The 14300-nt window shown below is 37.2% G+C and overlaps 1 protein-coding gene across 1 annotated transcript in view; it reads right to left on the reverse strand.

Moving 5' to 3' along the window:
• Positions 1-14300, reverse strand: part of DNAAF4 (dynein axonemal assembly factor 4) — a 65400-nt gene that overhangs the window by 43727 nt on the left and 7373 nt on the right. The window contains exon 4 of the mRNA XM_034994763.1: positions 12837-12970. Coding sequence (XP_034850654.1) covers positions 12837-12970 — 134 coding nt within the window. The remainder of the gene's footprint in view (positions 1-12836; positions 12971-14300) is intronic.

Here is a 14300-nt window from a genome sequence, read left to right on the forward strand (position 1 = left end):
CAAAATCAAGAGTCAGATGCCTAACCAACTGAGCCACCCAGGTGTCCCAGGTAAGAATATCTTAAAGTATTATCTTCCACATGTAGCTATATATCATTCTAACGAAGAATTCCTTAAGAAGGAAAATTAAAATAATAACTCAGTCTAAAGTTTAATAGTTTTAAAATTTTTCTTGAAAGTTATAAACTTCTGAAATTATTTAGTTATTTATGTTCTATGGAAATGGGAATCTGGTGTTTAGAATTATATAGACATCTGTTACAGCCAAAGTTAAAATGGAACAAAACTGATTTTCATTTTATTTCTCCTCTCTTATATGAGCTAAATCATGGTCCCCAAATCCATATATTGAAGTCCTAATCCTCAAATGTGACAATATTTGGAGATAAGACCTACAAGGAGGTAATTAAGGTTAAATGAGACCATAAGGGTGGGATCCTAATAAAACAGAACTAGTGTCCTTATAAGAACAGACACCAGAGAGCTTTCTCTCTCTCTCTCTCTCTCTCTCTCTCTCTCCACCTTGTGAGAACACAGTGTGTAGGCAGTCATATATGTAAGTCAGGAGGAGAGTCTTCACTAGAAACTGAATTGACCCACACCTAGAGCTTGGCCTTCCCAGCCTCCAGAACTGTGAGGAAATAAATTTCTGTCATTTAAGCCATGCACTCTGTCATTTTTTGTTACGATAGCCTGAGCCAACTAAGACATTTCTCTTTTCCCTTTGGCAAATTTTCAAAATAGGTGAAAGGGGCCCAAAGAAAACAGTAAGAGCTATAAGGAGAGCCAATGGCTAATTAATTCACAAACCAAAAATAAAACTCATGAATTACTGAAAGGAAATTGTTCAGCTTTCCAACAAATCTGGACATAGGTTATCCTCCCTTTCAGTTTACTTCATTGAATTGATATCTGAACTTACTATAAAAAGCATAAGAATTTGTAAGTAACTTGGAAACTACACATGTAGACAAGAATAAAAGCAAGCTCTTATTACACTAGTTAGCTTTCCCTCTCTCCTTCAACAAAAGTTATTATGTGGTAGAAAATTCTGTTTTTACAGTATATGATTTCATAATCCTGTCACGATTTGTTTGGTATCTTTTAAAGATTCAGCTTCAGGGGTGCCTGGGTGACTCAGTCATTAAACGTCTGCCTTCAGCTCAGGTCATGATCCCAGGGTCCCTGAGATTGAGTCCCACATCGTGCTGCCTGCTCCGCGGGAAGCCTGCTTCTCCTTCTCCCACTCCCACTCCCCCTGCTTGTAGTCCCTCTCTCGCTGTGTCTCTCTCTGTCAAATAAATAAATAAAATCTTCAAAAAGAAAAAAAAAAAAAGATTCAGCTTCAGCTTACTGATGGAGAAATTTTTCTTAAGCCAGTACCCAAGTTTATTATACACAGAGACAGTACGGACATATTTAATATTATGTATGTTACAAAGTTCCCATTTGACTAGCCTTCAAATGCAAGGGACAGTGGGGGTATAGCTCAGTGGTAGAGCATTTGACTGCAAATGCAAGGGACAGGGGTGCCTTACTTGCTGTCAGTAGAGCATGCGACTCTTGATCTCCAGGTTGTGAGTCTGAGCCCCGTGTTGGGTGTGGAGAGTACTTAAAAATAAATAAAAACTTAAAAAAAAAAAAACAAATTCAAGGACCAAAACTGACAGGTTTGGGCCAATGAAAATTAGTTAATATACTTTTGTACCCTACCCTTCATCTTATCCTTGCTGCTCAGTAATAATTTTATTCATCTCTGACAACTGACTTTTGCAAACAATTTCCTTTTTAGAGATGCCTGATTGGATTCTGCTACTTCCATCTCAAAAGACTTTGCTGTTGAGAAGACAGGAACCATTCAACAACTTCGGTTCTTTCAATTTTTCTCTAAACAAAAGTATTTCTTCTTCTACACTCTGTTCTTTCCAAAGCTAACAAATACCCTAATGGGTATAATGAATGAATGAATAAATTTTAACCATACCTCTGGAAGAGATGAAAAAGCTTGAAATAAACAAAAAAGGTGGACACATGTATGACTGCTGAAAGTTTACTTCTACACAAGTGCTGTGAATCTGGAATATACCTACACAAAAATGAGGTAGGTCAGCATACTTGACAAAATATATATATAAGAAAGGCAGTGTCAGAGATTACTGCCTTTTCTGATGTTACCAAATTAATGGCTAAAGTTAATTTCTCATATGCTTAGAAATTTGTTAGATTTACACAGAAAATTAGTACATTCCTATTAGAGCAAAAAGAAATTAAAAGTAGGAAAAAGGGGGTGCCTGAGTTGCGCAGTCAGTTAAGCATCTGACTCTTGGTTTCAGCTCAGGTCGTGATCTCAGGGTCATGAGATCAGAGTCTGCTTAAGACTCTCTCTCCCTCTACCTCTGCCCCTCCCTGTTCACATGTACACACACATTCTCTCTCTCAAATAAATAAATAAATCTTAAAAAAAAAAAAAAAGTAGGAAAAATAACCATAAGAAGGTAAGTCCTGGGGCGCCTGGGTGGCTCAGTTGGTTGGGCGACTGCCTTCGGCTCGGGTCATGATCCTGGAGTCCCGGGATCGAGTCCCGCATCGGGCTCCCTGCTCAGCAGGGGGTCTGCTTCTCCCTCTGACCCTCCCCCTTCTCATGTGCTCTCTCTCATTCTCTCTCTCAAATAAATAAATAAAATCTTTTAACAAAATAAGATTTTAGGGGTGCCTGGCTGGCTCAGTCAGTAAAGTGCATGACTCTTGATCTCAGGGTTGTGAGTTCGAGCCCCATGTTGGATATGGAGATTACTTAAAAATAAAAAATAAAAAATCCTTAAAAGAAATAAAATTTTATAAAATGACCTTTTCAAATTATCAGATAACATATGGATATGCTACAATAATATTGAAATGGAAAAGCCAATCTTCAAATTCAAATAGAATTACAAGGGACCGAGAATAGCCAAAATATCTTGAAAAATAAAATCTTGGAGGGCTCACATTTCCTAATATCAAAACTTACAACAAAGCTACAGTAGTCAGGAAAGTGTGGTACTGACAGAGACAGACATATAGATCAATGGAATAAAATTGAGAACCAGAGAATAAATCCATGCCCAAAGAGCTGATTGAGTTTTGACAAGGTCAAGACTATTCAATGCGGAAAGAATAGTCTCTTAAACAAATGCTCCTGGGACAACTAAAAATCCACACGCCGAAGAATAAAGCAGGACTCATAGCTCAAATCATATACAAAAAATAACTCAAAATAGGGGCACCTGGGTGGCTCAGTTTTTAAGCGTCTGCCTTCAGCTCAGGTCATGATCCCAGGGTCCTGGAATCGAGCCCTGCATCGGGCTCCCTGCTCCGCAGGAAGCCTGCTTCTCCCTCTCCCACTCCCCCTGCTTGTGTTCCCTCTCTCGCTGTGTCTCTCTGTCAAATAAATAAATAAAATCTTAAAAAAAAAAAATAACTCAAAATAAATGAACAACTTAATATAAGAGGTAAAAACCATAAAACTCCTAGAAGAAAACACAAGGTAAACCTTCATGACCTTGGATTTAGCACTGAATTTTTATTTATTTAGTTTTTTTAAGATTTACTTATTTATTTTAGAGAGTGAACAGGAACAGGGGTGGAGAGGGGCAGAGGGAGAGAGAAAATCGTGAAGTAGGCTCCCTGCTAAGCACAGAGCCTGATGCGGGGCTCGATCCCAGGACCCCGAGATCATGACCTGAGCCGAAACCAAGAGTTTAACTGACTTAACTGACTAAGCCACCCAGGTACCCCACCACTGAATTTTTAGATATGACTGACACCAAAAGTATGAGCAACAAAAGAAAAATAGGCAAATTGGACTTTATGAAACTTAAAGCTTTTGTATGTCACAGGATACTAGCAAAGTGAAAAAAATCTATAAATTGGGGGAAATTTTCGCAAATCATTTTCTGATAAGGATCTATTATCTTGAATATATAACTCTTACAACTCAACAACAAAAACAAATAATCCAATTTAAAAATGAACAAAGGACTTTATTAGATATACAATTAAGATATACAAATGGCTAAGAAACACTTGGGAAGATTCTCAACATCACTAACATTAGGTAAATGTAAATCAAAACCACATTGAGATACCATTTCCCACCCATTAGGATGGTTATAATCATGAAGAGAAAATCTAAACAGGCCAATTATAAGAGAGATTGAAGCAGTCATCAAAAACCTCCCAACAGGGGTGCTTGGGTGGCCCAGTTGGTTAGGTGTCTGCCTTTGGCTCAGGTCATGATCCCAGGGTTGGGGGATCAAGCACCACGTTAGGCTCCCTGCTCAGCGGGGAGTTTGCTTCTCCCTCTCCCTCTGCCCCTCCTCCTACACATGCACACACTCTCTCTCTCTCTCTCTCAAGTAAATAAGTAAAATATTTCAATAAACAAGCAAACAAACAAAAAAACTCCAACAAAGAAAAGTCCAGCATGAGATGGCTTCACTGGTCTATTCCACCAAACATAAAAAAAGAATTAATACATACCATTTTTTTAAATCTTCCAAAACTGAAGAGTGGGGAACACTCCCAGACTCATTTTATGAGGCCAGCACTACTCTGGTACCAAAGTCAAATGAGGACACTACAAGAAAAGAATACTATAGGCCAATATCCCTAATGAATATACATGTAAAAATTCTCAACAAAATATTAGCAAACTGAACTCAACAGTATATTGAAAGGATTATACACCATGACCAAATAAGATTTATTCCTTGGATGCAGGATAGTTCAATATATGCAAATCAATCAATGTCATACACCAATTTAACAAAATGAAGGGTTAAAATCATATGATAGTTTCAATAGATATAGAAAAAGCATTTAACAAAATTCAACATCCTTCCATGATAAAAACTCTCAACAAATTGGGTCTATATGGAACATATCTCAACATAATGAGGGCCATATATGACAAACCCATAGCTAACATCATATCAATGGTGAGAAGCCAAAAGTTTTTCCTCTAAGATCAGAAACAAGACAAGAATGCCCACTCTCACCACCTCTACTCAACACCTCTACTGATGTCTCAGCTAGAGCAATTCAGCAAGAAAAGGAAATAAAAGGCATCCACATTGAAAAGGAAGACATGAAGTGTCTATATTTGCAGATGACACACACAGAAAACTCTAAAGACTCCAAAAAAACTGTTAGGACTAATAAACAAATCCAGTAAAGTTTCAGGACACAAAATCAATATAAAAAAATTAGTTGCATTTCTACACTAACAACAAACTATCAGAAAGAGAAATTAAGAAGAAAATCTGATTTACAATAGCATCAAAAAGAATAAAATAGGAACAAATTTAACCAAAGAAATGAGGGATCTGTACAGTGAAAACTATAAAACATTGCTGAAAGAAATTGAAGAAGACACAAATAAATGGAAAGATATCCCATGTTCATATTGGAAGAATTAATATTGTTAAAATATCCACACTACCCAAAGTGATCTACAGAGTCAGTGCAACCGCTATCAAAATTCCAATGGCATTTTTCACAGAAATAGAAAAAAAAAAAAATCCTAAAATTTAGATGGAACCAAAAAAGATTCTGACTAGTTAAAGCAATCTTGAGCAAGAAGAGCAAAGCTGGAGGAATCATACTTTCTGATTTCAAACTATATTATAAAGCTATAATAATCAAAACAGTATGGTATTGCCATAAAACCAGACACATAGATCAATGGAACAGAACAGAGAGCCCAGAAATAAACCTATGCATGTATGATCAATTAATTTTTGACAAAAGCACTAAGAATGTAGAGTGATGAAAGGATAGTCTGTTCAGTAAATGGTGCTAGAAAAAAATGGATATTCACATACAAAAGAACAAAACTGGATCCCTACCTTACACCATACACAAAAATCTACTCAAAATGGATTAAAGACTTGAATGTAAAAACCAAAACCTAAAACTCCTAGAAGAAAACATAGGTGGTAAGTTCCTTGACATTGGTTTGGCAATGACTTTTTAGATTTGACACTAAAAGCAAAGGCAACAAAAGCAAAAATAAGGTAAGACTACATCTTCAGAGCTTCTGCACAGCAAAAGAAAACATCAACAATATGAAAAGGTAATGTACTGAATGAGAGAAATATCTGTAAACCACACAGCCAATAAGGGGTTAATATGCAAAATATAGAAGAACTCATATAACTCAGTAGCAAGAAAATAAATAAAAACTTTTAAATGGGCCAAGGACCTGACTAGTCATTTTTCCAAAGAAGATATATAAATGACTAATAGACATATATATTCAAAGGAAACAAAATCACTATCTCCAAGAGATGTCTTTATACTACCATACCTTGTTCACTGCAATATTATTCACGATAGCCAAGATATAGAAACAATCTTTTTTTTTTAGAGATTTTATTTATTTATTTGAGAGGGGGGAGGGGGCAGATAGAGAGAGAAGTAGACTCTCTGTTGAGCAGTGACTCCCCGCCGAGATCAAGACCTGAGCCAAAGTCAGATGCTTAACTGACTGAGCCACCCAGGCACCCCTATAGAAACAATCTTAAGTGTCCACTGATGGATGGATAAAGAAAATGTGATATGTATATGTATATATATATATATATATATATATATATATATACACACACACATATATATGTGTGTGCATATACACACACATTATGTTCATTATATACACACACACATATATATTATGTATATACTATATGTAACATATGCATAGTATATATGAAATACAGCATATCATTTACACGTAGAATTTTTTTTTTTAAGTTGAACTTATAGAAACAAAGAGCAGAATGGTGGTGGTCAGGGGCTAGGGGGCAAGGGAAATGGGGAGAAGCTGTAATAGGGTACAAATTTTTAGCTATAAGTGCTGAGATCCAATGTAAAAGTAACTTTATGAAGTGATATATGTATTTTTTTGAATTCCATCAAACATTTATTTTTTTATTATGTTCAGTTAGCCAACATATAGTACATCATTAGTTTTTGATGTATTGTTCAACAATTCACTAGTTGCGTATAACACACAGTGCTCATCACAACACATGCCCTCCTTAATACCCACCACCTGGTTACCCCATCCCCCCACCCCCCTCCCTTCTGTAACACTCAGTTTGTTTCTCGGAGTCCAGAGTCTCTCATGGTTTGTCTCCTTCTCTGATTTCTTCCCATTCAGTTTTCCCTCCCTTTGTGATAGATTAATTAATTAATTAATTAATTAATGTGATATATACATTAATTATGGGATTCCTTTCACAAAATATATGTATATCAACTGTTCACATTATACACTTTAGATATATTACATTTTTGTCAATTATACCTCAATAAAACTGGAAAATAAAATACTTAAAAATAAAATAAAAGCCACCATGGCAGCACTTTGAAGGAAAAATGAACAAAAAAATGTATTTGATCTGTAAAACTTCTTGGGGCGCCTGGGTGGCTTAGTCATGGGGTGTCTGCCTTCGGCTCAGATCATGATCCCAGGGTCCTGGGAGAACCCCGCATTGGGTTCCCTGCTCCGCAGGGAGACTGCTTCCCCCTCTCCCACTCCCCCTGCTTGTGTTCCTTCTCGCTGTGTCTCTCTCCGTCAAATAAATAAATAAAATCTTAAAAAAATAATAAAACTTCTCAATAAGAAATATCAAAGATAATAAAGGTGAAAAATAAAATTCAAAAGGAATTTTGATACAAAGACTGAGTATACTAACAGCACAATTAAGTGTCTTACGATGGTGATAACTGTTAATAACAAATAAAGTAAGAGAATGAAGATTTCACATATAAGGAGTAGGTCAAAGGAGTTAGGAGATACCAAAAGCATAGAGCCCTAAGAATGGTTTATAGGGAAAATGCTAAACATGCAAAAGCAAGAAACAGGATTGTGAGAAAGTCAATAGGGTCAACAGTGCTGACGTGCATTGAAAGGGAAGAAAGTGCAGAAAAAGGAGGGGCTGGGGGATAAAAAAAATTCTAGGAACATGAACATTACTATTAAAAAATGGAATAAAAAAAGAGCCAAGCAGTTCCTTGTGGTTTTTGTACATTGTACACACTTCCAATAAACAGGGCATCTGGTTCACTGATAAGAACTTTTTAAGGCCCTATAGCATAACCTAGACAATTCCAGAAAGCAACTTATACCTCATCTGCATGAATATGCAAAGTTGTTTCACAGTTTGAGTTTCAACTTTGTGAAAATGACAGAAGAAAGCACTTCAAATTTGATTTACCTAGGTTAAAAGCTCAGAGGGCAAAAGTGAAGTAGTACTTCCCCTGAAGAAGAAAACAAAAAGAAAACTCAAAAGGGAAGAGGGTAATCTATAAAACAAAATAGTAAAGAAGACAGACAAAGCAGGCAGTAGCAGTCAAAATTGTCAGACAAAGAGAGCATGCTTCAGAAGATCAGTTTGGTGTCAGTATTCCAAACTTCCATTAATCACCTCAAAACGTATACCTCCACCTCAACCTCTTTCCCTCTTGCCTCCTTCGCCCTGAAAACAAAGGATTCTTTTAACTGTCTGTGTCCTTCAGAATTTTCCAAATCGTGTTATTCCTTATTCCTGCCCTCTAGTGTCCAAAGATAAAATATACTGCTCTTAGCTAAGACTAATTTTTTCACCTGTTCCAACCTTCATCCCACCTGTTCCATCATCATCAGTCCCCTCCCTTGGTTGTATTATCAACTTCTCTCTCTTTACTAGCTTCCTTCTTCAACATGTAAACGTGCTCAGGTTCTCTCCATCTTAAAAATACAAAAGCTCTGCCTCTACCCTGCAACCACTTCATACTCATTAACCAGAATGAGCTTTTCCAACACACAAACCCAATTAATTTGATATTCTTGCTGAAAAATCCCTTAAGAGTTCCCCATTACCTGCAGAAAAATTTTCAAGATACTAAGCTTTATTTCTGACCAACAAATGTTCCCTCACTGGGCCATATTCTGTCATGGACTTATCCAAGTTATTTATAATTTTTCCATTTATTCCTCAGATACCTGTGACTCATTCTCCAATATTTGGCACAAAAAAACACTGCCTCATATTTCCTGCCTGTACTCTCAGACTGAGATACCAATCTTTCGTCAGTGTTCTCTTTCTATCCTCCCATGACTTCTCATGCATCCTATGGTGTAATCTGTTTTTTCTTGTCTGTCACCTTCTCTATACCACGAGTAAACTGAAAGTGAAGACTGACTTGTTCAGCTCTGTAGCGACACCTTTCACAGTTTTCAATAAATAACTGTTAAATGAATGAATGATAGATCAGCAGCAAAGACACCAAAAAGCTGATGCTGTAAACCAAGTGTGAAGCATCAAACACTTCAAAACTCATTGAAATGTGTTCAAATTTTAATATTTTACAACATTGAAAGCAATTGTTTTATGGAGCTTACAAGGGAGCCAACAAAATAGCCTGTCTTCCCCTGGGCCTTGTTATATGCAGACATGGATCATCTCACTATCAACCTAAGGATGAGCAGACACAAGGAAAGGCAGTGCTAAAGATGATGCAGAGAAATGGAATCAGAGCCTTGATTTAACTACATTTGATCACTGCTTTATCTCTGAACTTTTCCTGCTGGATGAATCAAGTTCTCTTTATTATTTAAACCCTAATCTTTTAAATTCAAACTAATTGAGTAAAATTAATTGCAAAATGGCCCCAAATTCCTCCCATCCCTCTCTGCACACCCCTTTGCAATATGACTTAATCCCTCTTTCGTAGAAGAGGTGTAGTCTCTCTCTCCAGTCCTTGAATCTGGGCTTGCTATATGACTTATTTTGGCTAACTGGACATTAGCAAATATGACATAGCAGAAGCTTTAAAAGTGCTTGTGCATTAGGGCTTTCCCTTTCTTGCTACCAAGAACCTGGACTACGAAGTCAAGAAGCCCTGGAGACTGAAATACCACATGTAGAGAGAGGCTACAGCTCTTCCAGGCAAGGTTTTAGACATGTGAGTGAGGCCATCCTAGCACATCCAGCCATAATAAATCCAGCCCCAGCTGACAAGAAATGCCTCACCAACACACAGAATGTTGAGAAGTAAGTCTTTGTGCCTTTACATCACTAAATTTTGGATAGTTTATTACACAGTGTTATTGACTGGATGTTTGTGTCCCCGCCAAATGTATATGTTGAAGCCTTAATCCTCAGAGTGGCTGTACTTGGAAATGGGGACTTTGATGAAGTAATTAGGGTTAAATGAGGTCATAAGCATGGGGCCCTGATAGAACAGGATTAGTGCCCTACTAAGAAGAGACACCTGATTTCTTTCTTTCTCTCTCTCCACCAACTACAAGCCAAGAATAGACTCCTCATCTGAAACTGACTTTGCTGGACCTCAATCTGAGACTTCTAGACTCCAGAACTTTTAGAAAATAAATGTCTGTCATTTAAGCCATCCAATCTGTGGTATTTTGTTACGGTAGGCCAAGCAGACTAATACATACAGCACAGTGAACTGACATAATGAGTCTTAGCACCAGCCCTGCTAATTATTTTTAAAAGATTACTATTAAGGAGGGCCTGGGTGGCTCAGTCAGTTAAGCGTCTGCCTTTGGCTCAGGTCATGATCCCAGGGTCCTGGGATCGAGGCCCAAGGCCGTGTCCGGCTTCCCGCTCAGCGGGGAGTCTGCTTCTCCCTCTCCCCTGTTCATGCTCTCTCGCACTCTCTCTCTCTCTCCATCTCTCTCTCTAAAATAAATAAATAAAATCTTTTAAAAAAGATAACTACCAAAAAACTATTATTTTTTGAGATGTAAATCAAGTTTTAATTTTTGGTTTAAGCTAATAACAGGTTGCCTTTTGTTGTTTTAGCTCTTCATCTACTATTACTGAACCTTGAAAGTTCTTTTCTGAATGTCTAAGATTAGACAGAGTAAAAAATGTTGCATCTATCCATCAAAATAGGACTTAGCTACTGTCACAGGGTCCTAGAACAATGTATTTACATTAATTCATTCAAATATTTGAGCACCTACTATTTAACTTGGCAATAGCTGTAATAAGGATGAAAGAAAACATAATCTCAACTCTGAACTCTATTGAAGGAAAGAAACAAACAAAATGGACCATTTGTAGTATAGGTTATAGACTTTCATAGGTGCTTTCCACTTTCATATCATCTACAGCTTCATATTTTATACACTAACACCCCAAAACCACCTTTCCAAATACCAAATCAGGCTTTCAGATATAAGTACATTAATAACTTCAAGGCACAGTATGATGGTACTGCCAGTTTTGTTATTTTACCAATACAGCAAAATGTACACCATTATTTATCTATTTTATTAGTTCAGGGAATATTTATCTGTTACCACAAATTTTATATTATTTTGCTTTTATTTTTTAAAATTCAGGAAAATGATAAAATCAAAAGGCTGACAGCATGGGGCGCCTGGGCGGCTCAGTCGTTAAGCGTCTGCCTTCGGCTCAGGTCATGATCCCGGGGTTCTGGGATCGAGCCCCGCATCGGGCTCCCTGCTCGGCAGGAGGCCTGCTTCTCCCTCTCCACTCCCCCTGCTTGTGTTCCCTCTCTCGCTGTATCTCTCTCTGTCAAATAAATAAAAATCTTTAAAAAAAAAAAAAAAAAGGCTGACAGCAGTGATAACACAATAAGGAAAAGATGGAACTCAAGTATACTGAAAGCAGGAATCTTTGGTCAGCTGACCATGTGCTAAATTTTTAAGTAAAGGACACTATATAACCATAGGGTATATATAAAAGACAAATAGAAGTAATAAAAGAAGTGGAGACATCCTTGGAATTATGAACTGTTGATTATGAATACAATACTAGTAATCCATATACAAAAGAAGCATCATGGGTCCACAGAGCTCTTGATGAAATGCTAGTTATAGATTCCTTAATCTTTTCAAGATGTCAAATGAGAATATGAGATAAGAAATTACTTGCAATAATTAGTCAGAATAGGTAAATCTATAAAGTGGATTAGTGGTTGCCTGGGGCTGCAGTGAATGGGAGAAATGGGGAGTGACTCTTAACAGGCACAGGGTTTCTTTTTGGGTGATGAAAATGTCCTAAAACTGATTGTGGTGATGGTCGCACATCTCTAAATACTATGAACTAATGAACTGTAAGCTTTACATGGGTGAATTATATGGTATGTGAATTATATCTCAAAAAATATATTGCTGATTAAAGCTTTAACTTGAGGGGCGCCTGGGTGGCTCAATCAGTTAAGCGTCCAACTCTTGATTTCAGCTCAGGTCATAATCTCAGGGTAGTGAGATTGAGCCTGGCTTCAGGCTCTGCACTCAGCCAGAAGTCGGAGTCTGCTTGAGATTCTCTCCCTGTCCTTTTGCCCCTCTCCCTGCTTGTGTGCTCTCTCTCTAAAATAAGTAAATATTAAAAAAAAAAAAAAAAAAAAAAAGCTTTAACTTGGAAGCCTCAACAGTTAAAAAGATAAGAATATGTCAATGTTTAGTATTGACATAATCTAGGCTCTTCTTGTTTTAAATAATCATGTCCTTTATTCCAAGATTAAAAAAGAAGTAAAACACTTTTACCATGCAAAATTATAATTTTTTTACTCCCTTGGAAATAGAACATTCTCCCTGAAACAAGTAAATCTATTGTCCAACCTGTATACCCTCTACTTTCATACAGATTTTCAGGAATACATGTAAGTAGTAGATAGCCTCTATAACATAGTAAATCCTATAATCAAAGTATGAATAAAGAGGTGAGGAAGTACAGTGATTGGAATAAATCATCCTTACAGAGTTTACTATTATCTCTTTAATTAGAGAACTTTCCTAACAATCTGCAACTTACCTTCATCATAACATTTAGTGCATATTTTTGATCTTCTCGCCTTGCTGCAGCTTTTGCTTCTGCAGCTTCTTTTGCTCTTTCTTGTGCTTGTAAAATAGATTTCTCCCTTATTCTTTGCATCATCTCTTTGTCAACTAAAACAAGAAATATCACTAAATTAGGATTATGATGAATGTTTTACTTAGGAGAAAACTGCTTAACATACTGATGATCCAGGATGCGATGGTGGGAGGGGGGACCAAACTTCACAAGGAGAGATGAAAACATTTCTCACTATTAAACTGGCCAAGCTAACATTAAAAAGTAAGCAAGCAACTATAACAGCAATTAATTACTACAGAGGGAGAGAACGAGAGAGAGAGAGAGAAAATACGAATGAGAGAAAGTGGGAACAAAAGAAAAGGAGAATAAGAGGGGGAATGATAGGTGCCTGGGTGGCTCAGTGGGTTAAGCATCTGCCTTCGACTCGGGTCATGATCCTGAAGTCCCAGGATCGAGTCCCACTTCTGGCTCCCTGCTCAGTAGGGAGTCTGCTTCTCCCTCTGCCTGCTGCTCCCCCTGCTTGTGTTTTCTTGTCCTCTCTGTGAAATAAATAAATAAAATCTTTAAAAAAGTGGGGGAATGATGAGGACAGGGAGAGGGATATAAAAGGGAGAGAGGGTAGTGAAATGAGAGGGGGGAAGTGGTAAAGAGAAGGGGATGGGACAGGATAGAGGGAAAGAGTACACATTTATCTTTCTCCACTCTGTCAAGAAACCAGGGCTATTTGCTTATAAACCTAATCACAATAAATCATCACTATGGGGTCTCCTAGAAGAGAAGAAGAGTTTTTTTGTGTGTGATATACAATATCACAAAAATATATATACTTCTTCATTAATGCATTAATATATACCAACAAGTGTAATAAATACTATAATTTCAAAGTAGTGAGTATAAAAGATAAATGTACTTTGTGATATAAATGTATTTGTGATACTTCTTTTTTTTTTTTTTAAGATTTTTTTTTTTATTTATTTTTTAGAGAGCGAGCGAGAGAGAAACAGCATGAGAGGGGAGAGGGTCAGAGGGAGAAGCAGGCTCCCCGCTGAGCCGGGAGCCCGATGTGGGACTCGATCCCAGGACCCTGGGATCATGACCTGAGCCGAAGGCAGACGCTTAACCATCTGAGCCACCCAGGTGCCCTATTTGTGATAATTCTTGATACAGCTGTTTGTTGCCTACATTCATGATTGAAGGGAATGCTAAATTTCAGTTATCGGTTAAAAAAAAGTCTGGAATTTTAATTTTCAAAGAAATTGCCTTAAAAAGGAAAAGGAAAAAAAAAAGAATGGAATCTTTTCTCATTCAAGATCTTGACTAGGACTTAGGACTGGAATTAAGTCTGAAGCCTCTCCCAACCCTCCTCCTGTTTAATAACAGAGTGACAGACAACTGGACCAGATTCAGGGGTAAACTAAAAGA

The sequence above is a fragment of the Mirounga leonina genome, unplaced genomic scaffold (genome assembly GCF_011800145.1).
Source record: "Mirounga leonina isolate KUSES-001 unplaced genomic scaffold, KU_Mleo_1.0 Mir_91, whole genome shotgun sequence".
In the NCBI taxonomy this organism is placed as follows: domain Eukaryota; kingdom Metazoa; phylum Chordata; class Mammalia; order Carnivora; family Phocidae; genus Mirounga; species Mirounga leonina.